Raw genomic sequence first — 23,398 nt, 5'->3', positions numbered from 1 at the left:
ACACACAGCTGGGCCCTTCCAGTGGTTGGACCAGCGATCGACCATAGTGTCTGGAGGGGATGCCACCAGGGTGAGATCCTTACAGTCATCCAAATAAAGAATGTGATTAAACTGTAATCGGTCAGCAGGGATACAGGCAAACAGGCACACAGATGATGAAGCTACATTTTAAAGACTTGGTCAAGTTTCCAGGACAGAATCTGCTTAGAGTCTCATAGGTAGTCATTAGGGATGGTGCCTCAGATGTGGATGCACGTAGGGTAATTGGAGAAGGGATTCCGAAGTGCAGGGCACTTTTTCTGTCCTGTTTGATTAGATCCTCCTTAAAGTTTGGCCTTTCTGGAACAAATTTATCTTTGTCCTGGAGGGGCAACAGGAGGGACTGCTAAGGTGAATTCTGGAGTCAGGGTATATATCAACCGATCTTCAAACATGAACACGGATTGTAGATTGAATTTAAAATGCAGCCCTGTACAATAGTTTTCCTAAAGCTGTGCCCTGGAGTTGATTGCAAACCAGACAATGCTGATCAATATTCACTTTGCGTGTCTGGAGTGTGGGTGCAAAGAAGGAAGGGTTTGAAAACTGTATGCAATTCAAAGGAAGCATTGTAAATGCAGAATTGTCCTGCTGTGACCTTTGATCTTTAACATTAAAAAATGCCATGTAATGTTGGGTCAGGAGGCCTCTTCCTCCAAGAGCGTCTCAATATGATGCCTGCTGCTAGTTTTTGTTAAATAAAACACTTCTGTATCCACAAGCTTCAGCGTCTCTCTGTTGACTTTGTTCTCGTTACAGCAGGGACAATACTTGAGACCTCCCGGGTTGCTCCACTGTATCCTCTGGGTAATATTATACATGTTGTTTTAAAAATGTATGCGACAGCCGTCCCATATAATTTGAATGTTATTTAACTTATACTGTAACACATACAAAATGCTGGAAGAGCGCGACAGGTCAGACGGCTATGAATAAAGAATTGAGGTTTCAAGCCGAGATCCTTCTTCAGGACCTGCCTCAGTGTTGCCCCATGAACTACTGTTGAACTAGTCCAATTACAGCATGAGGCTGAAAGACTTCATAGACTAAAGCACACTATGTGCAAGAATATAAAGGCAAATTATATGATTTGCCAAAGACATAATCGCAAAAGACACGGCCAGTATCTGCAGAGGGCCCTCCTCTGGAATTTATCTGTACATCTCCAAGTGGTCTTTATGCTGTTACCCAAATGTGCAGGTTAGATCCACAAACCTGCCTGTCCTGGCCGGCCTATTGTCTCAGCTTACTCCTGCCCCACCGAACTCGTTTCTGCATACCTCGACACGGTTTTATCCCCCCTTGTTCAATCCCTTCCGACCTATGTTCGTGACACTTCTCACGCTCTTAAACTTTTCGATGATTTTAAGTTCCCTGGCCCCCACCGCTTTATTTTCACCATGGATGTCCAGTCCTTATATACTTCCATCCCCCATCAGGAAAGTCTCAAAGCTCTACGCTTCTTTTTGGATTCCAGACCTAATCAGTTCCCCTCTACCACCACTCTGCTCCGTCTAGCGGAATTAGTCCTTACTCTTAATAATTTCTCCTTTGGCTCCTCCCATTTCCTCCAAACTAAAGGTGTAGCTATGGTCACCCGTATGGGTCCTAGCTATGCCTGCCTTTTTGTTGGGTTTGTGGAACAATCTATGTTCCGTGCCTATTCTGGTATCTGTGCCCCACTTTTCCTTCGCTACATCGACGACTGCATTGGTGCTGCTTCCTGCACGCATGCAGAACTCGTTGACTTTATTAACTTTGCCTCCAACTTTCACCCTGCCCTCAAGTTTACCTGGTCCATTTCCGACACCTCCCTCCCCTTTCTAGATCTTTCTGTCTCTGTCTCTGGAGACAGCTTATCCACTGATGTCTACTATAAGCCTACTGACTCTCACAGCTATCTGGACTATTCCTCTTCTCACCCTGTCTCTTGCAAAAACGCCATCCCCTTCTCGCAATTCCTCCGTCTCCGCCGCATCTGCTCTCAGGATGAGGCTTTTCATTCTAGGACGAGCGAGATGTCTTCCTTTTTTAAAGAAAGGGGCTTCCCTTCCTCCACTATCAACTCTGCTCTTAAACGTATCTCCCCCATTTCACGTACATCTGCTCTCACTCCATCCTCCCACCACCCCACTAGGAATAGGATTCCCCTGGTCCTCACCTACCACCCCACCAGCCTCCGGGTCCAACATATTATTCTCCGTAACTTCCGCCACCTCCAACGGGATCCCACCACTAAGCACATCTTTCCCTCCCCCCCTCTCTCTGCATTCCGCAGGGATCGCTCCCTATGCAACTCCCTTGTCCGTTCGCCCCCCCATCCCTCCCCACTGATCTCCCTCCTGGCACTTATCCGTGTAAGCGGAACAAGTGCTACACATGCCCTTACACTTCCTCCTTTACCACCATTCAGGGCCCCAAACAGTCCTTCCAGGTGAGGCATCACTTCACCTGTGAGTCGACTGGGGTGATATACTGCGTCCGGTGCTCCTGATGTGGCCTTTTATATATTGGTGAGACCCGACGCAGACTGGGAGACCGCTTTGCTGAACATCTATGCTCTGTCCGCCAGAGAAAGCAGGATCTCCCAGTGGCCACACATTTTAATTCCACATCCCATTCCCATTCTGACATGTCTGTCCACGGCCTCTTCTACTGTGGAGATGAAGCCACACTCAGGTTGGAGGAACAACACCTTATATTCCGTCTGGGTAGCCTCCAACCTGATGAACATCGACTTCTCTAACTTCCGCTAAGGCCCCACCTCCCCCTCGTACCCCATCTGTTACTCATTTTTATGCACACATTCTTTCTCTCACTCTCCTTTTTCTCCCTCTGTCCCTCTGAATATACCTCTTGCCCATCCTCTGGGTCACCCCCCGCCTCCTTGTCTTTCTTCCCGGACCTCCTGTCCCATGATCCTCTCGTATCCCCTTTTGCCTATCACCTGTCCAGCTCTCGGCTCTATCCCTCCCCCTCCTGTCTTCTCCTATCATTTTGGATCTCCCCCTCCCCCTCCAACTTTCAAATCCTTTACTCACTCTTCCTTCAGTTAGTCCTGACAAAGGGTCTCGGCCTGAAATGTCGACTGCGCCTCTTCCTATAGATGCTGCTTGGCCTGCTGCGTTCACCAGCAACTTTGATGTATGTTGCTTGAATTTCCAGCATCTGCAGAATTCCTGTTGTTTAGGTTATAATTATGCTTTTAGTGTGCTTGTTATATCCAGGGGTAGAAGCTTATCAATCCCAGAGAAATGATGTTGTAACTGTTGTATTATAAGAATAATACAACATCTAGGGTTAAGATCCCTGGGAAAATCTCGTGACAATGGCCCTCACTTTATGGGTAAAGTTATATAGGATTTGAGAAAAGCACTGCAGTGTGAGTATCGTTTCTCCTGTCTTTACCACCCACAATTGACTGGGACAGAAGAGGGCCCTGAAAAGCAGGTTAGTTAATTTGTGCAATGAGACCAAACTAAAGTGTCCAGGCACACTGTCACTGGCTCATGACAAATCGCTGCGCTCCAAACCACATGGGGAACAGGCCTATCTCTGCATGAGATAGTATTGGGACGTCCCATATGTTTGCCAGTTGCTTCTCCATTTTTGATTACATACTATGAGTGAAAGCACATTGCCATATCGCATAGCACTAACTCAAGCTCTTAAGGGTTTCCATGAACAGGTAGTTGAAGCCCAGGTCGTGCTGGCCACAGGGTGTCAGACCTACTGGCTGGGAGACTGGGTATAGCTGAGAGCTTACCAATGAAAGAACTGCCTTGAGCCCCATTGAAAAGATCTGTTTGAAGTACCACTAGCTACATACCGAAAACAGCTCTAAAGGACCAAGAGAAGCCGATGTGGGTCCGTGTGCATTGCATGTCAAGCCAGCAGTGCCACCAGACCAGGAAACCAGTGGCCAGAAGAGCCTTAATTACAAGAACTGTCTAATTGAACTTTTGATCATTACTGCTTGCAACCCTATGTGGTCACAATGCATTACTTGTTTCAGATAGTCTGTGCATCAGCTTTCTGTGAAAGTACAGAACAGCATCATGACACTAACACAATCAGTCACGGTGATGGTTCTGTTCTGAAGGGTCCATACATTCAGATACTGTGTTGCCACCGCAGTCTATACCCTGAATTGTAGTGTGAAGGGAGCACAGGAATGCACTACCCGTAGACACGAGTTACCATTGCACCTGCTCTGATGGATGGTACCAACCTTCCTACCAACGGACTGCATCAACCCCCAGCTCTGAAATTGCTTCATGATGGTCAGGGTGAAGTTTGTTATTGCAATCATGATGGACTGGGAATAGATTTGGGTAACAGTATGTGCTATATACCACTAATGTGAATCCTGAAAATGCTACTTACTGGGTGTGTAACCATCAGGCCTATCACTGGCTGCCAGGTGTAGAGAGCATAGCCAGATAGAGCAAATATGGTACTACATAGGCCAGATAATAACCACCCCACAACAGCTTTGGTTTAGATTAAAGAGCCCATTTTGGCCGGATGGTTACACACCGAGTAAATAGAAACAGCAGCAGAATTGAACCTTGTTGTCAGTACTGTAATAGCGTCACACTAATAAGTTTGTTCAATTGTCACTCAATCGTATATGAATACCCACAAATACAGCAAAATGAAATTGTATTGCTCCAGGGCCAGGGTGCAAAACACAGAACCAACAGTCACACACTGTACAAGACGCATATAGCATATGTAAGATATCAGTGAAATGCAGCCACACAAAAATAGAATAAAGCCCAAGTCCCTGGGTTCTTGAATGTTGCAGCAATCTGTACAGTCAATGTTTCAGGCCAAAACCCTTCGGCAGGATGGGGATATTTTTTTTCTCCGTAGATGCTGCCAGGCCTGCTGAGTTCCTCCAGCATTTTATGTGTGTTGCTCGGATTTGCAGCATCCAGAGATTTTCTCTTGTTTGCAGTTTGGCTTGTTTTCTGCCAAGCGAGCGGTGGGGTGGGAGGGAGCAGCTCCAGCTTGACGCTGTGCCACACTACCTCAGTGGAGTGTACCGGCTCTGACGTCTGTACCTCGGGCAGCTGTAAATGGGCAACACTGCTACTGTGTCACAAACACACCTCCTACATAAAAACAGAAAATGTCGCAAAGTGTTTGCAGTTTAATCCTGACCTGTCTGAGCTGCAGTTCACCATAATCTTGAGAACAACCCTAACCTCCAGTGAGGACATTTTCAAGAGGCGGTGGCTCAAGAAGGCGGCATTCACCATTAAAGACCCTCACCATCGGGTCTCATTATTACATTTTAGGAACAACGTCTTCCCCTGTGCTATCAGTTTTCTGAATAGTACATTAATCCACGAAGGTCTTCCTTGTTATTCCTTTTTATGCACTAATATTGATGTATTTATTTGTTATTCTGTCATTTTCTGTCTGTTATTTGTCAAGTAGGGTGCCGTGAACAATCCTGATTTGATGGAGACGGACGTGAGTGCACGAAGGAACATCTGGTGAAACTACTGAAATGCCTGCTTCGCTGCTGCTGCTACTGTGTGGTCCAAAACCTCCGGAGGGGAAGGCCCCGAGTCCTCGGCTTTGCTTGTTGCTCGGTGGCCGGGGCGAGGTCGAAGTGCTCAGCAGAGGATGGTGCTCGGAGAGGCTGTGTCGGAGGGGCTGGTCGGAGTTTTCCGATGGACTCAGAGTCCACTGCGGTCGGGTGCTTCCAATGGTGCTGCATCGGCAAGTTGGCGGCGCTTGGAGATTCATGGCAGGGAGAGTTCCTCCCTTCTGCCGCCTGCGTGGGATGATGAGTCTATCGGGACTTTGAGACTCTTTTTTTACCGTGCCCATGGTCTGCTCTTTATCAAATTATGGTACTGCTTTGCACTGTTGTAACTATATGTTATAATTATGTGGTTTTGTCAGTTTTAGTTCTGGTTTGTCCTGTGTTTTCTTGTGATATCATTCTGGAGGAACGTTGTATCATTTTTTAATGCATGCATTTCTAAATGACAATAAATGAGGACTGAGTGTCCTCATAATCTAATCTAATCTAATCTATAGTCTTTTAAGGCAATGTGGAGCGGGCTAGTACTTTTCCTCCTTGAATGAAGAAGGGTGAGTGTTGATTTGATAGAGGCATACAAGATTATAGCGTGGAAAGCCAAGCCCTTTTGTCCAGGGCGGCCATTGCCAATACCAGATTGATATCCATTGAAGGAGAATGGAGGAAAGTTTAAGGGAGATGCTAGAAGTAAGTTTTTTTACACAAAGAGCAGTGGATGCCTGGAACGCCCTGTCAGGGGTGGTGGTAAAGACAGATACATTAGGGGCACATGGATGAAAATGAAATGAGGAGTTTTGGGCTATGTGTGACAGAAGGGTTGTGGACTAGGTTAAAAGGAGGGTACAACATTCTGGGCAGAAAAATCTCTACTGTGCAGTACTGTTCTATGTTCTATAATAATTTTAAGTCTTTGCACTGTACTGTTGCTGCAACACAACATATTTCACATTACATAAGACAGTCATAATAGAGATAATCCTGATTCTGGTTCTCTCTTTCACTTCCTCTCTCGCAATTATTTTCTGACTCCTTTTCCACCTCTACCCCTTCCTGTGTCTGTCCATCTCTCCCACTCTTTGTGTTGTATCCCTCTGTCTCTCTCTGTATCTCTCTTGCTCCTCCTCCTCACTTCCTTTTATCTCTATTTTATGCATAATTTATGCTTTTCTTGTGAATGCTGTTTATCTGTGTGTCTGTGACGCTGCAGTGTGTAAGGTTATCATTCCACCTGTGCACACACACTGGTGCATATGACAATAATCTTGACTCGGTATCTTTATTCCTTCCACTCTCTCCATCGCTCATTAACTAGCCCCTCTCAGAATCAGAATCAGGTTTATTATCACCAGCATGTGATAGAAAACTCTTGCTCCCCTCTCCGTCTATCATTCCACCACCCCCACTTCCTTGGTTCCCCCTCGCTCCCATTCCCCTTCTCTCCTCTCTTGCACACCCAACTGGAACTGGTGAAAAGTGGCGACACTTTGCAGGAGGTTTACAAAACTTCTTTGTATACTTCTGAACTACTCTCACTGCATTCTGCAGCCTGTCATTTTCCTTTAGGTAACATATACTTTTGAGTTGTCTTAGCAAATTTACCATTTCACAATCTTCTGAAAGACTTGGTAGACTTAACTCTCAAGAATGCAGGTATGGCACCTTTAAATGGACAAAGGTACATCACCGTGGAGGGGGGGTGGACTCAAAGCCACACTAAAATGTCAGTGAGTGAAACTTCCTCTACCCAGTATCTTATTAGCAAATGTACAGTCGCTGGAGAATGAGATTGAGGACATAAGGGCAAGGTTGCTGTATCCAAGGGAACTGAAGAAATGCTGTGTCCTCTGTTTCACAGAGACGTGGCTCACCTTGGACTCACCGGGTACCTCGGTAAGACCGAAGGGCGTCTTGATACACAGGATGGAGCGGCTGCTGATTCAGAGAACGCAAAGGGTGGAGGGCCTGTGCTTCATGATAAACTGTTTGTGGTGCTCAGAGACAACAATCTTATTGAACTCCTGTTCTCCTGACCTGGAACATCTAACGATTAAATGCCGACTGTTCTACTTAACAAGAGAGTTCTCCTCCATGATCCTGAACACAGATTACATACTGCCATGATGCTAAACAGGCACTCGAGGTACAGAGTGCCATCATAAATAAACAGGAAACAGCCTATCCCGACGCCTTTAAAATCATTGTTGAGGTCTTCAATCAGGTTTGTTTGAAGAAATTTCTGTCCAATTATCATCAACATATCACCTGCAGTACCAGGAGTCCCAACACACTCGACCACTGCCATATTACCACAAGGAATGCCTGCCATCTGATTCCTAGACTGGATTTTGGGAAATCTGATCACTTAGCTGTCTCCTTCCTACCTGCAACGGGCCGACGCTAAAGGGCAAGGCTCCAGTGGTGTGGACAATGAAGAGGTGGTCACGGGAGACAAAGGAGCAACTATGGGATTAATTCGAGTCAGTGGACTGGGCTAGGGTCTGAATGAATACGTCATGGCTATCACGGACTTTATAAAAATAGTCATAGATAAATGTGTCCCCACAAAATCATTCAGAGTCCTTCCCAGCCAGAATCCCTGTATCCACCATGAGACCTGCAATCGGCTGAGGGCCGTATCGGTGCCATTCAGGTCTAACAAGAGGTCCAGGTACGATCTCCGGAAAGCCACCTACAGGTAAAATGGCAATTTGGGACCAAACTTGAATCACTGAGGGATGCTCAACAGCTGTGGCAGGGCTTGAATGCTATCACTTCTTACAAAGTGAAATGAAGGAAGATAGCTGACAGCAGGGTTTCACTCAACAACCTCTATGCTCGCTTTGACCGTCGAAACACGGAGGAACCTTCACAAACTCCCACAGCCCCCAGTGACCCTGTGATTTCAGTCTCTGAGGCCGACGTGAGAGCATCCTTCAGGAGGGTGAACCCACGGAAAGCATCCGGTTCAGAGAGGGTACCTAGCTGAGTACTCAAGACCTGTGCTTATGAACTGGCTGGAGTGTTCACTGAGATCTTTAACCTCTCGATTTGGCAGTCTAAGGAACCCACCTGCTTCAGGCAGGTTTCATTCATATCAGTACCGAAGAAGAATGTGGCGACCTGTCTCAATGACTATCGTCCAGTGGCACTGACATCTACTGTGAGGAAGTGCTTTGAGAGGTTGGTATGGAAACATACCAAATCCTTCCTGAAAAGTGACTTAGATTCACTCCAATTTGCCTACCAACACAACAGGTCAATAGCAGAAGCCATTCAATACCATCATTCCCTCAAAACTAATCAATAAGCTCCTAGACTTTGGCCTCAATACTTTACTGTGCAACTGGACCCTCGATTTCTTCGCTTGCAGACCCTAGTCAGTTGGGATAACCTCTCCATAATCTCCATCAGCGCAAGTTCACCACAAGGCTGTGGGCTTAGCTTCCTGCTCTACACGCTTTATACTTATGACTCCGTGGCTAAGCTTAGCCCCAGGGCTGTATTTAAGTTTGGTGACAACATCACTGTCAATTGGCCAAATTAAATGTGGTGGTGAAGCAGCATTTAGGAGGGAGATTGAAAATCTGGCTGACTGGTGCCACAACAACAACCTCTCCCTCAATGTCAGTAAGACCAAGGAGCTGATTATTGACTTCAAGAGAGGGAAGCCAGAGATTCATGAGCCAGTCCGCATCGGAAGATCGGAGTTGGAAAGGGTCAGCACTTTAAATTCCTTGGTGTTATCGTTTCAGAGGATCTGTCCTTGGTCCAGCACATAAGTGCCATTACAGAGAAAGCACGGCAGCACCTTTACTTTCTTAGAAGCTTGCAAAGATTCAGCTTATCATCTAAAACTTTAACAAACTTCTACAAATGCCTGATGAAGACTGGCTGCACCAAGCCCTTGAGTGGAAAATCCTACAAAAAGTAATGGGTAAGGTCCAGTCCATCATGAGTAAAGCCCTCCCCACCATTGAGCACATCTACAAGGACCAGTGTCGCAAGAAAGCACGGGCCTTCATCAGGGACCCACACCACCCAAGTCAAGCTCTCTTCTTGCTGTTGCCGTCACTTAAGAGGTACAGGAGCCTCAGAACTCAAACCACCAGGTACAGGAATAATTATTATCCCTCAACCATCAGGCTCTTGAACCACAGAGGAGAACTTTACTTCACTCAACTTCACTCACTGCATCACTGCACTGTTCCCACAACCTATAGAATCACTTTCAAGGACACTTCATCTCAAGTTCCAATATTTTCTGTTTGTTTGGTTGGTATGTTTATTTATTTATTTCCCTCTTTTTGTACTTGCACAGCCTGCTGTTTCCCGGACGTTGGTTGGTTGACCATCCTGTTGGATGCGGTCTTTTATTGATACTATTGTGTTTCATAGGTGTACTGTGAATGCCCACAAGAAAATTAATCTCAGAGTTGTATATGGTGACACATGTGTACTTTGATAATAAACTTTACGTTGAACTTTGAACACTGTGATGCTACACCTAGCTGAGTTGCCTGCCGATATAGTTAAGGCCAGTGAATACCCGGTGATGCCTTGGGCTCTGCGGTGTAAGTCGTGATGATGATCTTTGTGGCCCTACGACACCTACTCCCCTTCCACGGTCAAACCCCACCTGTGGACCGTACCCTTCCTCCCCCATACACCCTGTCCCTTTCACCCACTCTGCCCCAGGTTCGTGTCCTCATCGCCCCGGAAATCCACACCGTGATAACAGTTCACACCAAGAGGATAAATTCTGCTGAGTGATGTTTATTGCAAAAAACACACAAGGTTGTACAAACAAAGCAAGAGGCAATCAAACAATTTCATCTGTCAACTTGTACCTAAAGCATCTCCTTGCATAGCCTTCCGTGCACAGGGAGGCATTTGATGTAGAGAGAGGGTGTTTGTGCAGGACGGATGGGGAGAGCAATGGGCACCATGTCGAGGTGGGGTGAGAGGGTCAAGGTCAGGAGAGTTGGCGTAACAGAGGAATTCACAAACAGTGAAGAAGTCATAGAGGGCAGCTGGGAGAAAACTGAGTGGGCAAAGGTCAAGGAAAGATAACCTTTAGGGAAGGGATCTCTGAGGAAGAGGATTGGTTGGTCCACAGGAGCCCTTGGAACCCAGGCCCATCTGCACTTGGGGCATACTGACGGCAGGTGGGCCCCTGTAGGTGGGAGCCACAAGTGAAGGATAGATGGTAGGTGACCTTGCCATACTTGAGGTAACACGTATGATCCATGGAGCCCGAGGTCAGGGGTACCGCACAGGTCCCCAGGACTTCTTTCCTAAATTCGTCCTCATCGTAGACCGTCAGGGTGAGTTTCAGGTCACTGGTGGCCAGCACCTCACCCAGGTCTAGTCTTGTTTTCCACTGGGGGTTGTTATTATTGTACACCACTGAGGTCTGAGCTTTGACCAGCCCATAAGCGACCACCACTAAACCATCAGTTTTTGTAAGCAGGTCACCCCAGAGGTCGAAGCCCCTCATGACAGTGACCACCAGGTGCCCCATGCCTTTCTGCTTGGCGCAGCAGAGATGGTCTGTCCAGTTGTTTTCTGGGCAGAGGCAGGAGCAAGTGTCAGAGGCACTCTTGCTCTTGCCAGCAGGGCAGGTTGCTTTGGAGCAGTCCGGTGTCTGGGCATTGGCCAAGATATACTCGGTGAGATAGAACATTAGCTGCTCTCGCCTGTGGTCATTATCAGGAAGCAGGTAATGAAGGGGGTACAGCTTGTAGTTGATCACCCCTGGCGAGTCTGTCAGACTCTTCAGCCAGTTAGAGAAGACAGTGGGGTCCGAGGAGAAGAGAATGTCTGTGTCCCCAATAGAGTGGCCCCCTGAGGCTTCAATCAGCCTCTCGTTGAAGGCCTGGTGGAAGCTGCTACTGTGGCTGAGGGAAGCAGCCTTACTCTTACAGAACTTGCTGTTAATTGAGGCCTTTGCTACCGTGGCCACCTCGTAACTGGCCTCTGCACTTAGACAGTCCTTCACTTCCTCAACAGTGAGGCCCTCTGCTGCGGCCTTGCAGGTGCGGATGGCCGTTAAGTCCTTGAAGGAGCCACCCAGTTTCACCAACTGGATGTAATGTGTTCCAAATGTCTCCACTAGTTGACGGTAGTAGTGTCGGGCATGCTCATAGGAGGTGTTAGTGATCTGGCCCAGGTAGGCAGAGAACTGGGGTGACAGGGGCGGAGGGTTCTTCAGGCGGTAGCGGTACAGATTACATTGGAAAGTGTGGCTAGTGAAACTGTAGCGATCTGATTTGGCCTTGTGGGTGGCAAAGGACATGGCCTTGGATTTGGAGCCTGCCAGCCCCAAACGGGCCGTTTGCCCAGGATTGGGCTGAAGGCTCAGGTCACCGCGCCAGCTGATGTCCAGACTGGAGTTGATCGACTCAGCCAGGTCGGAGACTGAGCGGAACAGCTGGCTGGACACGGACCGACTGCAACTGCGCTGAGCGCGCCAGTCCACCACGGCCAGGGGGAGGAGCTGCCATTCACCCCCCATCTGTGAGTTTGTGCAGAGGGTGCAGGTACCATCCGGATGCTCCCAGCTCTCCACGTCCACCACATAGGCCCCCTTGGCGCTCAGCGTCACTATATCGAAACCTTCTCCAGCCAAACTGGTCCCCGGTACAGGGGACGCGGACTGGCACTCATTGGCACTGCCCGTATGGCAGACAGCCCCCACGCCCCCCAGGAACAGGATCTGCCACAGCAACGCTCCCACTCGCCATCTTATCCTGGACTCCATCGCTGCGTCAACAGCGCTCCCCTCGGTCGACGGAAGTCTATAGGTTAAGAGGAGAAGGAGAAAGGTCACCCCCAACAATAGACCCCTTGGACAGGGGTTCAAAGCATCATCCCTTCCCAATGAAGGGTCATCCCATCACCATCCCTCCCCTCCCCCCCGCAACCATCCATGACCCCTCAGCACGTTAGCTGTTCAGTTTAGAGAGAGGAAATATGGGGCAGTTACAGAAACAGAGGCAGGAAAGACAGAGGAGAGAGAGGGGCTGGGGAGACCGTAATGGACAGGGTGACTCTACGAAAGAGAGGAAGTCACCAAATCACAGAATGGTTACAGCTCAGGGAAGGGCAATCCATCCCTCCAGTCTATACCATTTCTGTGTAAGGGCAAGCCCACCTTTCCCACTCCCCAGCCTTCCCCCACAGCCCAGAGAATTCCTCCTTTTCCACTCATCACCTGGCTCCCTCTTGAACACCGCGACTGAAGCAACTTCACTGCTCTCCTACCATCTCTGTTCAGTAAGCTGTATAATGAAAAGCAGCGGACCAGGTCCTGACCCATGGAAACTCCAAGACCCATCTCAACCTTCAGCCACTGCTCTCTGCTTCCCATCATTACAATAATTCTCTTTGCACACTTCTGTAGCCTCCATTATTCGATTGAGCTGATGAGCCCGTTTATCAAGTGCCTTTTCGGAATTCTCTGCAAGTGCATTTCTGGAAGTCTCTGACGTTAGCAATGGGACCCCCATTGGCTCCCTATGGGAAGGTGAGGGAATGTGACAAGCTTGTTAAGATGAAAGACCAGGCAGACTTATGGTGAGACAAACTGACGAGATGAATGGGGAAAGAGTGAGCAGAACCAAGTGGGAAGGAAAGCAAGAGATATCATAGGAAGAAAGGGAATTGACAATGAATTGGAGATGGATAGGGAATGTGAGAGGGCGAAGGACAGGTGACAAAATGTAATTAGAATGGGAGAGAGGATGAAGGGAGAGTGAGAAGAGCGGACAGGAGAAAATAGAGAACAAGAAAGAGTAAGGAGGGGAATAGAGGGAGAGAGAGTGAGAGACAGGTAGACAGAGAGGGAGAGACAGCAGAGTGAGTGAAGAGAGAGATAGAAAGGGGGAGAGAAGGAGAAAGGGCTGGAGAGAGACAGACAGACAGAGTACTTTGGAAATGGGAAATTGAAAGAGTGCTGCCTGTCCTGAAGAAATGAGCAGAAGTCTAAGTGGGATATAGTGAGTGAAGGAAATCAAGAAAAGAGAGAGAAGAAATATAAAGAGAAGAGAGGGAGAGAGAGAGAAAAGAGAAAGAGATAAAGACCAAGAATGAGAGAGAAGAGAGAGACAAAGAGAGAATGGAGAGAGAGAAGAGTTACAGAGAGGGGAGAGAGGAAGCGAGAAGAGCAAGAGAAGAGAGACAGAGAGAGAGAGACGGAGAATGTGAGAGAAGAGAAATGGAGCGAATACAAGAGAGAGACAGAGAGATAGATATAGAGAGACAGACAGAGATAGAGAGAGAGAGATACAGATAGAGAGAGAGGAAGAGAGGGAGACAGAGAGAGACAGACTGACAGTGCCGGAGACAGAGAGAGGGAGAAGGGAGAAGCAGAGAGAGGGAAGTGAGAGAGAGAAGTGAATGAAAGGAGAGAGATGAGAGAGGGGAGAAGAGATACAGAGAGAGACAGACAGGAGAGAGACAAAGACACAGAAGACAGAGTGAGATGGAAAGTTGGAAAAGATGGAACAAAAGGAGGGGAATATCAGAGAGCCTCAAAGAACAATTCCCGAACTTTAGCTCTCTGCTCACAAGGGCACCAAAGCAGGTGGGGTGGGGATGAGTGATGGAGGAAGGGTAATTCTGGGTGTCTGGGGCTGTGGGGGAGGGTTTGTCTGTGGCAAGCAGATGCCCTCTGACCCCAGTACTCAGACTGAGACCTACCTGTTGATGATCTTTCGGGAACTTCAAACCCACTGGCTCACGCAGGCCTCTCTTTCTGGAACCTATATTGACCCAGTCAGTCAGCTCTGAGCTGCTCACCTATCCGCCAGCCTTATGAAGGCAAAGAGTCGTCATTGAGGGAGGAGGAGCTGTGAGCAGACCTCAGGACTGTGGCCTGACCACAACGATAGGCCCTAATAAATGGAACATAGTTCAAGAGCAAGGGCCAGTTACCATGGTAACACTGCCCCCTCCATCATTTCTTGAGTGGGAGAGGAGAGGGGAAGCTAGAAGAAATGAGCTGGAGAAATGAGATGGTTAAACAAAGATGGTGGGGATGTTTGTGCCAGCAGCCATTTTGTTAAATTGCTGAGGTTAGTAAAAGGGAGCATGGGAGGGAGAGAGGGAGGGGGAGAAGGAGAGGGGGACAGAAAGAGGGGAACCAGGGAGTAAGAGGAATGTGAGAGGATTGACAGAGACAGGGAGTAAAAAAGAAGGAAGGAGATAGAGTGAGTGTGAGAAAAAGGGTTAGATGGTCACAAAGATGGTGCAGGTTGGTTTAGATGATGAAGTCCTACTGTCAACGTGCCAGTCAGACAAAACTGACAACTTTCACAGTTTATTCTCCACACACTCTCAGCAGCTCCTGCCAGATTCTAGACCCTTACAGCAGCTAGTGAAAACTAGACGGGATGGGTGGGGTCTTTACTGAGGCGGTGAGAAGTGCAGACAGGGTCTGGTTTCCGTGCTGTGCTGAGCTGCACTGCACTTGCATCTGCAGTGTCTGGTCTCACGGGCAGAGCAGTGGCCGTACCGAGCCGCAGCATATCCAGGTAGGATGCTGTCTGCGGTGAGGAGAGGGGAGAAGGTAGAATGTTGTGACTGATGGAGGGAGAGGGGAGGGGAGAGAAAACAGAGAGACAATAAAACACTTCTGGACCCATTGCAGAAACCAGGAGTTTCTTGACTCTGGAGAGGGGAATGAGATGTCTCCATCCCACATCAGTGTCAAACCAATGCTACATGTTCTCCAAACGGCACCTGAAGATCATGGAGCACCACCCATAAAGATTACATTTACTGCCATATCAATAACAATACCATCTAGAGAAAGGATGCTAATTTTCAATTGTCACATTAAACTTCATAACTTCTGAGCAATTCTACTAAAATGTTTTATTTATTTCGATCTCTCTGTTATACTTTTCATAGAATCATAGAATCATAGAAAATAGGTGCAGGAGTAGGCCATTCGGCCCTTCGAGCCTGCACCGCCATTTATTATGATCATGGCTGATCATCCAACTCAGAACCCAGCCTTCCCTCCATACCCCCTGACCCCTGTAGCCACAAGGGCCATATCTAACTTCCTTTTAAACATAGCTAATGAACTGGCCTCAACAGTTTGCTGTGGCAGAGAATTCCACAGATTCACCACTCTCTGTGTGAAGAAGTTTTTCCTAACCTCGGTCCTAAAAGGCTTCCCCTCTATCCTCAAACTGTGACCCCTCGTTCTAGACCTCCCCAACATCGGGAACAATCTTCCCGCATCTAGCCTGTCCAATCCCTTTAGGATCTTATACGTTTCAATCAGATCCCCCCTCAATCTTCTAAATTCCAATGAGTACAAGCCCAGTTCATCCAGTCTTTCTTCATATGAAAGACCTGCCATCCCAGGAATCAATCTGGTGAACCTTCTTTGTACTCCCTCTATGGCAAGGATGTCTTTCCTCAGATTAGGGGACCAAAACTGCACACAATACTCCAGGTGTGGTCTCACCAAGGCCTTGTACAACTGCAGTAAACTAATTCATTAATAAATGAACATTTCTGCTCAAAATAGCAATGGCACAGAAGAGAATGAGTTTTCAAAGATTATCACCAATTTGGACACATGTTCGTAAAATAATTGCAATCCCCGATCTAGGGACTGAATGACACGTAGATACTAGTGACAGAGCACTCTGACACCCTCTCATCATGTTTCCATTACAGAAAGAGCTCACATTCTGAGCCACAATGAGTGCTGGGTCAGAAGTGATTTCCATTATCATCAGCCTTGACACTCATTAAGTGAGGATGTGACACCCTGAGACATGCTGTTGACCTGTGGGTGAGACACTGCACCTCTGCTCTCAGCAAAACAGCTTTGTGTAAGAGGAGCTGCGCAATAGAACACATCACACACAGCAGTCGATTGAAGCAGAGCTGGGTGGGAGGTAGCCTGAAAAACCAGCAACTACCTGTCTGCAAGAGAGACTGAGGGAGAACAGTCAGTGTACAGATCTCAGAAACACAGAGAGAGAGAACAGTCAGTGTACGGATCTCAGAAACACAGAGAGAGAGAACAGTCAGTGTACGGATCTCAGAGAGAGAGGGAAAACTCAGTGTACAGATCTCAGAGAGAGAGAGAGAGTAGTTAGTGTACAGATCTCAGAGAGAGAGAGAGAGAGAGAGAGAGTACAGTCAGTATACAGATCTCAGAGAGAGAGAACAGTCAGTGTACAGATCTCAGAGACAGTGAGAGAGAGAACAGTCAATGTACAGATCTCAGAGACAGAGGGAGACAGAGAGAGAGCAGTCAGTGTACAGATCTCAGAGAGAGAGAGAGAGAGAACAGTCAGTGTACAGATCTCAGAAAGAGAGAGAGAGAACAGTCAGTGTACAAATCTCAGAGACAGAGAGAGAGAGAGAACAGTCAGTGTACAGATCTCAGAGAGAGAAAGAGAACAGTCAGTGTACAAATTTCAGAGAGAGAGAGAGGGAGAGAGAGAGAACAGTCAGTGTACAGATCTCAGAGAGAGAGAGGTATCAGTCAGTATACAGATCTCACAGAGAGAGAGAGTGAGAGAGGGAGATCAGTAAGTGTACTGATCTCAGAGAGAGAGAGAGAGAGAACAGTCAGCGTACAGATCTCAGAGAGTGAGAGAGAGAACAGACAGTGTACAGATCTCAGAAAGAGAGAGAGAGAACAGTCAGTGTACAAATCTCAGAGACAGAGAAAGAGAGAGAACAGTCAGTGTACAGATCTCAGAGAGAGAAAGAGAACAGTCAGTGTACAAATTTCAGAGAGAGAGAGAGAGGGAGAGAGAGGGAACAGTCAGTGTACAGATCTCAGAGAGAGAGAGGTATCAGTCAGTATACAGATCTCACAGAGAGAGAGAGTGAGAGAGGGAGATCAGTAAGTGTACTGATCTCAGAGAGAGAGAGAGAGAGAGAGAGAGAACAGTCAGCGTACAGATCTCAGAGAGTGAGAGAGAGAACAGACAGTGTACAGATCTCAGAGAAAGAGAGAACAGTCAGTGTACAGATATCAGAGAGAGAGAGAGAGAGAGAGTGAGAGAGAGAACATTCTGTGTACAGATCTGAGAGAGTGGGAGATAGAACAGAGAGTGTACAGATCTCAGAGAGAGAGAGTGATAGAACAGTCTATGTACAGATCTCGGAAAGAGAGAGAGAGAGAGAGAGCAGTCAGTGTAGAGATCTCAGAGAGAAGGAGAGAGAGAACAGTCAGTGTACTTATCCCACAGAGAGAGAGAGAGAGAACAGTCAGTGTACAGATCTCAGAGAGAGAGAGAGTGAGAAAGATCAGTCAGTGTCCAGATCTCAGATTAAGAGAGAGAGAGAACAGTCAGTGTACAGATCTCAGAGAGAGAGGGCGAACAGTAAGTGTACAGATCTCAGAGGGAGAGAGAGAGTGAACGGAAAGTTTACAGATCTCAGAAAGAGAGAGAGACTTAGAGAAAGGTCTGTGTACAGATATCAGAGAGAGAGAGAGAGAGAACATTCTGTGTACAGATCTGAGAGAGTGGGAGAGAGAATAGAGAGTGTACAGATCTCAGAGAGAGAGAGTGATAGAACAGTCAGTGTACAGATCTGAGAGAGAGGAAGTGAGAGAACAGTCTGTGTACATATCTCAGAGAGAGAGAGAAAGACAACAGTCTGTGTACGGATCACAGAGAGAGAGAGAGAGAGAGAACAGTCAGTGTACAGATCTCACAGAGAGAGAGAGTGAGAGAGAGAAAAGACAGTGTACAGATCTCAGAGAGAGAGAGTGAACGAACAGTTTGCAGATCTCAGAAAGAGAGAGAGTCTGAGAGAAAGATCTGTGTACAGATGTCAGAGACAGACAGAGAACAGTCACTGTACAGATCTCACAGAGAGAGAGAACAGTGAGTGCAGAGATCTCAGAAAGAACGAGAGAGAGAGAACAGTCTGTATTCTGATCCCAGAGAGAGAGAGAGAGCGAGAGAACAGTCAGTGTATCGATCTCAGAAAAAGAAAACAGTTTTTGTACAGATCTCAGAGAGAGAGAGAGAGAGAGAGAGAGAACAGTCTGTGTACAGATCTCAGAGAGAGAGAGAACAGTCTGTATACAGATCTTAGAGAGAGAGAGAGAGAGAGAGAACTGTCAGTGTACAGATCTCAGGGAGAGGCAGAGAACAGTCAGTTTACAGGTCTCAGAGAGAGAGAGAGAGAGAGAGAGAGAGCAGTCAGTGTACAGATCTCAAAGAGAGAGAGAGAGAACAATATGTATACAGATCTCAGAGAGAGAGAGAGTGAGAGAGAGAACGGACAGTGTACACATCTCAGAGAGACAGAGCGAACAGTCAGTATACAGATCTCAGAGAGAGAGAGAGAGAGAGCAGTCAGTGTCGAGATCTCAGAGAGAAGGAGAGAGAGTGAACAGACAGATTGCAGATCTCAGAGAGAGAGCGAGAGAGGCAGAGAGAACAGTCAGTGTACAGATCTCAGAAAGAGAAAGAGAACAGTTTGTGTACAGATTTCAGAGAGAGAAAGAGAGGGAGAGAGTACAGTCAGTGTGCAGATCTCAGACAGAAAAAGAAAAAAAGTTTTTGTACAGATCTCAGAGAGAGAGAGAGAGAGAGAACAGTCTGTGTACAGATCTCAGAGAGAGAGAGAACAGTCTGTATACAGATCTTAGAGAGAGAGAGAGAGAGAGAGAGTGAACGGACAGTTTGCAGAGCTCAAAAAGAGAGAGAGACCGAGAGAAAGGTCTGTGTACAGAACACAGAGAGAGACCGAGAAGAGTCACTGTAGAGATCTCAGACAGAGAGAGGGAACCGTCACTGTACAGATCTCAGAGAGAGAGAGAGAACTGTCAGTGTACAAATCTCAGAGAGAGAGAGAGAGAGAGCAGTCAGTGTACAGATCTCAGAGAGAGAAAGAGAACAGTCAGTGTACAGATCGCAGAGAGAGAGCGAGACCACAGTCAGTGTACAGATCTCCGAGAGAGAGAGAGAGAGAGAGAGGGAACAGTCAGTATACAGATCTCAGAGAGAGAAAGAGAACAGTTTGTGTACAGATTTCAGAGAGAGAAAGAGAGGGAGAGAGTACAGTCAGTGTGCAGATCTCAGACAGAAAAAGAAAAAAAGTTTTTGTACAGATCTCAGAGAGAGAGAGAGAGAGAGAACAGTCTGTGTACAGATCTCAGAGAGAGAGAGAGAACAGTCTGTATACAGATCTTAGAGAGAGAGAGAGAGAGAGAGAGAGTGAACGGACAGTTTGCAGAGCTCAAAAAGAGAGAGAGACCGAGAGAAAGGTCTGTGTACAGAACACAGAGAGAGACCGAGAAGAGTCACTGTAGAGATCTCAGACAGAGAGAGGGAACCGTCACTGTACAGATCTCAGAGAGAGAGAGAGAACTGTCAGTGTACAGATCTCAGAGAGAGAGAGAGAGAGAGCAGTCAGTGTACAGATCTCAGAGAGAGAAAGAGAACAGTCAGTGTACAGATCGCAGAGAGAGAGCGAGACCACAGTCAGTGTACAGATCTCCGAGAGAGAGAGAGAGAGAGAGAGAGAGGGAACAGTCAGTATACAGATCTCAGAGAGAGAGAGAGAGAGCAGTCAGTGTACAGATCTCAAAGAGAGACAGTGAGAGAACTGTCTGTGCTCAGATCTCATAGAGAGAGAGAGAGAGAGAGCAGTCAGTGTAGAGATCTCAGAGAGAGGGAGAGAGAGAGAACAGTCAGTGTACAGATCTCAGAGAGAGTTAGCAAGAGAACAGTCAGTTTACAGATCTCAGAGAGAGAGAGAGAAACGTCAGTGTACAGATCTCAGAGAGATAGTAAACAGTCAGAGTACAGATCTCAGAGAGAGAGAGAGAGAATGGTCAGTGTACAGATCTCAGACAGAGAGAGAGAGAGAACAGTCAGTGTACACATCTCAGAGTAAGAGAGAGAGACAACAGTCTGTGTACAGATCTCAGAGAGAGTAAACAGTCAGAGTACAGATCTCAGAGAGAGAGAGAGAGAGAGAGAGAGAGAGAGATTGGTCAGTGTGCAGATCTCAGAGAGAGAGAGACAGAGAGCAGTCAGTGTACAGATCTCAGAGAAAGAGAGAGAGAGAGAGTGAACGGACAGTTTGCAGAGCTCAGAAAGAGAGAGAGACTGAGAGAAAGGTCTGTGTCCAGAACACAGAGAGAGACAGAGAAGAGTCACTGTAGAGATCTCAGACAGAGAGAGGGAACCGTCACTGTACAGATCTCAGAGAGAGAGAGAACCGTCAGTGAAGAGATCTCAGAGAGAGAGAGGGAACAGTCCGTGTACAGATCTCAGAGAGATAGAGAGAACAGTCAGTGTACACATCTGAGAGACAGATAAAGAGAGAGTGCAGTCAGTGTACAGATCTCAGTGAGAGAGAGAGCGAGAACAGTCTGTGTACAAATCTCAGAGAGAGAGAGAGAACAGTCAGTGTACAGATCTCATAGAGAGAGAGAGAACAGTCAGTGTACAGATCTCAGAGAGAGAGAGAGAACGGTCAGTGTACAAATCTCAGAGAGAGAGAGAGAGAGCAGTCAGTGTACAGATCTAAGAGAGAGAGAGACAACAGTCTGTGTACAGATCTCAGAGAGAGAGAGTGAGAGAGAGAACAGACAGTTTACAGATCTCAGAGAGAGAGAGAGAGAGAACAGTCAGTGTACAGATCTCACAGAGCGAGAGAACAGTCAGTGTACAGATCTCAGAGAGAGAAAGAGAGGGAGAGAGTACAGTCTGTGTACAGATCTCAGAGAGAGAGAGAGAGAGAGAGGAAACAGTCAGTGTACAGATCTCAGAGAGAGAGAGAGAGAGAACAGTCTGTGTACAGATCTCACGGAGCGAGAGAACAGTCAGTGTACAGATCTCAGAGAGAGAAAGAGAACAGTCTGTGTACAGATTTCAGAGAGAGAAAGAGAGGGAGAGAGTACAGTCTGTGTTCAGATCTCAGAGAGAGAGAGAGAGAGAGAGAGGAAACAGTCAATGTACAGATCTCAGAGAGAGAGCGAGAGAGAGAGAGAGAACAGTCACTTTACAGATCTCAGAGAGAGACAGAGAACAGTCAGTGTACAGATCTCAGAGAGAGACAGAGAACAGTCAGTGTACAGATCTCAGAGAGAGAGAGATAACAGTCAGTTTACTGATATCAGAGAGAGATAGAGAGGGAGACCAGTCAGTGCACAGATCTCAGAGAGAGAGAGAGAGAGTGAACGGACAGTTTGCAGATCTCAGAAAGAGAGAGAGACTGAGAGAAAGGTCTGTATACAGATCTCAGAGAGAGACAGAGAACAGTCACTGTACACTTCTCAGAGAGAGACAAAGAACCGTCAGTGTACAGATCTCAGACAGAGAGAGAAAACAGTCAATGCAGAGATCTCAGAGAGAGAGAGGGAACAGTCCGTGTACAGATCTCAGAGAGAGAGAGAGAACAGTCCGTGTACAGATCTTAGAGAGGGAGAGAGAACAGTCAGTGTACAGATCTCAGAGAGAAAGAGATAGAAACATAGAAACATAGAAAATAGGTGCAGGAGTAGGCCATTCGGCCCTTCGAGCCTGCACCGCCATTTATTATGATCATGGCTGATCATCCAACTCAGAACCCAGCCTTCCCTCCATACCCCCTGACCCCTGTAGCCACAAGGGCCATATCTAACTTCCTTTTAAACATAGCTAATGAACTGGCCTCAACAGTTTGCTGTGGCAGAGAATTCCACAGATTCACCACTCTCTGTGTGAAGAAGTTTTTCCTAACCTCGGTCCTAAAAGGCTTCCCCTCTATCCTCAAACTGTGACCCCTCGTTCTAGACCTCCCCAACATCGGGAACAATCTTCCCGCATCTAGCCTGTCCAATCCCTTTAGGATCTTATACGTTTCAATCAGATCCCCCCTCAATCTTCTAAATTCCAACGAGTACAAGCCCAGTTCATCCAGTCTTTCTTCATATGAAAGACCTGCCATCCCAGGAATCAATCTGGTGAACCTTCTTTGTACTCCCTCTATGGCAAAGATGTCTTTCCTCAGATTAGGGGACCAAAACTGCACACAATACTCCAGGTGTGGTCTCACCAAGGCCTTGTACAACTGCAGTAGTACCTCCCTGCTCCTGTACTCGAATCCTCTCGCTATAAATGCCAGCATACCATTCGCCTTTTTCACCGCCTGCTGTACCTGCATGCCCACTTTCAATGACTGATGTATAATGACACCCAGGTCTCGTTGCACCTCCCCTTTTCCTAATCGGCCACCATTCAGATAATAATCTGTTTTCCTATTTTTGCCACCAAAGTGGATAACTTCACATTTATCCACATTAATTTGCATCTGCCATGAGTTTGCCCACTCACCCAACCTATCCAAGTCACCCTGCATCCTCTTAGCATCCTCCTCACTGCTAACACTGCCACCCAGCTTTGTGTCATCTGCAAACTTGGAGATGCTGCATTTAATTCCCTCATCCAAGTCATTAATATATATTGTAAACAACTGAGGTCCCAGCACTGAGCCTTGCGGTACCCCACTAGTCACCGCCTGCCATTCTGAAAAGGTCCCGTTTATTCCCACTCTTTGCTTCCTGTCTGCTAACCAATTCTCCACCCACACCAAGACCTTACCCCCAATACCGTGTGCTTTAAGTTTGCACACTAATCTCCTGTGTGGGACCTTGTCAAAAGCCTTTTGAAAATCCAAATATACCACATCCACTGGTTCTCCCCTATCCACTCTACTAGTTACATCCTCAAAAAATTCTATGAGATTCGTCAGACATGATTTTCCTTTCACAAATCTATGCTGACTTTGTCCGATCATTTCACCGCTTTC

The 23,398-nt window shown here is 47.1% G+C and overlaps 1 protein-coding gene across 1 annotated transcript; it reads right to left on the bottom strand.

Annotated features, from left to right (window-relative positions):
• Positions 1–10,367: 10,367 nt before the first annotated feature.
• On the bottom strand, positions 10,368–14,404 carry LOC134354336 (perforin-1-like). The gene is made up of 2 exons (XM_063063271.1): positions 14,303–14,404; positions 10,368–12,399 (listed from the first exon to the last, which is right to left on the bottom strand). Exon 2 carries the CDS (start codon positions 12,360–12,362, stop codon positions 10,659–10,661), a length of 1,704 nt encoding a protein of 567 aa, XP_062919341.1. The 5' UTR covers positions 12,363–12,399; positions 14,303–14,404; the 3' UTR covers positions 10,368–10,658.
• Between the last annotated feature and the right edge of the window lie 8,994 nt (positions 14,405–23,398).

The sequence above is a fragment of the Mobula hypostoma genome, chromosome 11 (genome assembly GCF_963921235.1).
Source record: "Mobula hypostoma chromosome 11, sMobHyp1.1, whole genome shotgun sequence".
Taxonomy (NCBI): domain Eukaryota; kingdom Metazoa; phylum Chordata; class Chondrichthyes; order Myliobatiformes; family Myliobatidae; genus Mobula; species Mobula hypostoma.
The sequence above is the reverse complement of the archived record's forward strand: the minus strand, read 5'-3'. Positions and strand labels throughout refer to the sequence as shown.

Excerpts from the sequence above, each read along its gene's own strand:
- LOC134354336 (XM_063063271.1), bottom strand. The coding sequence starts at position 12,362 with ATGGAGTCCAGGATAAGATGGCGAGTGGGAGCGTTGCTGTGGCAGATC.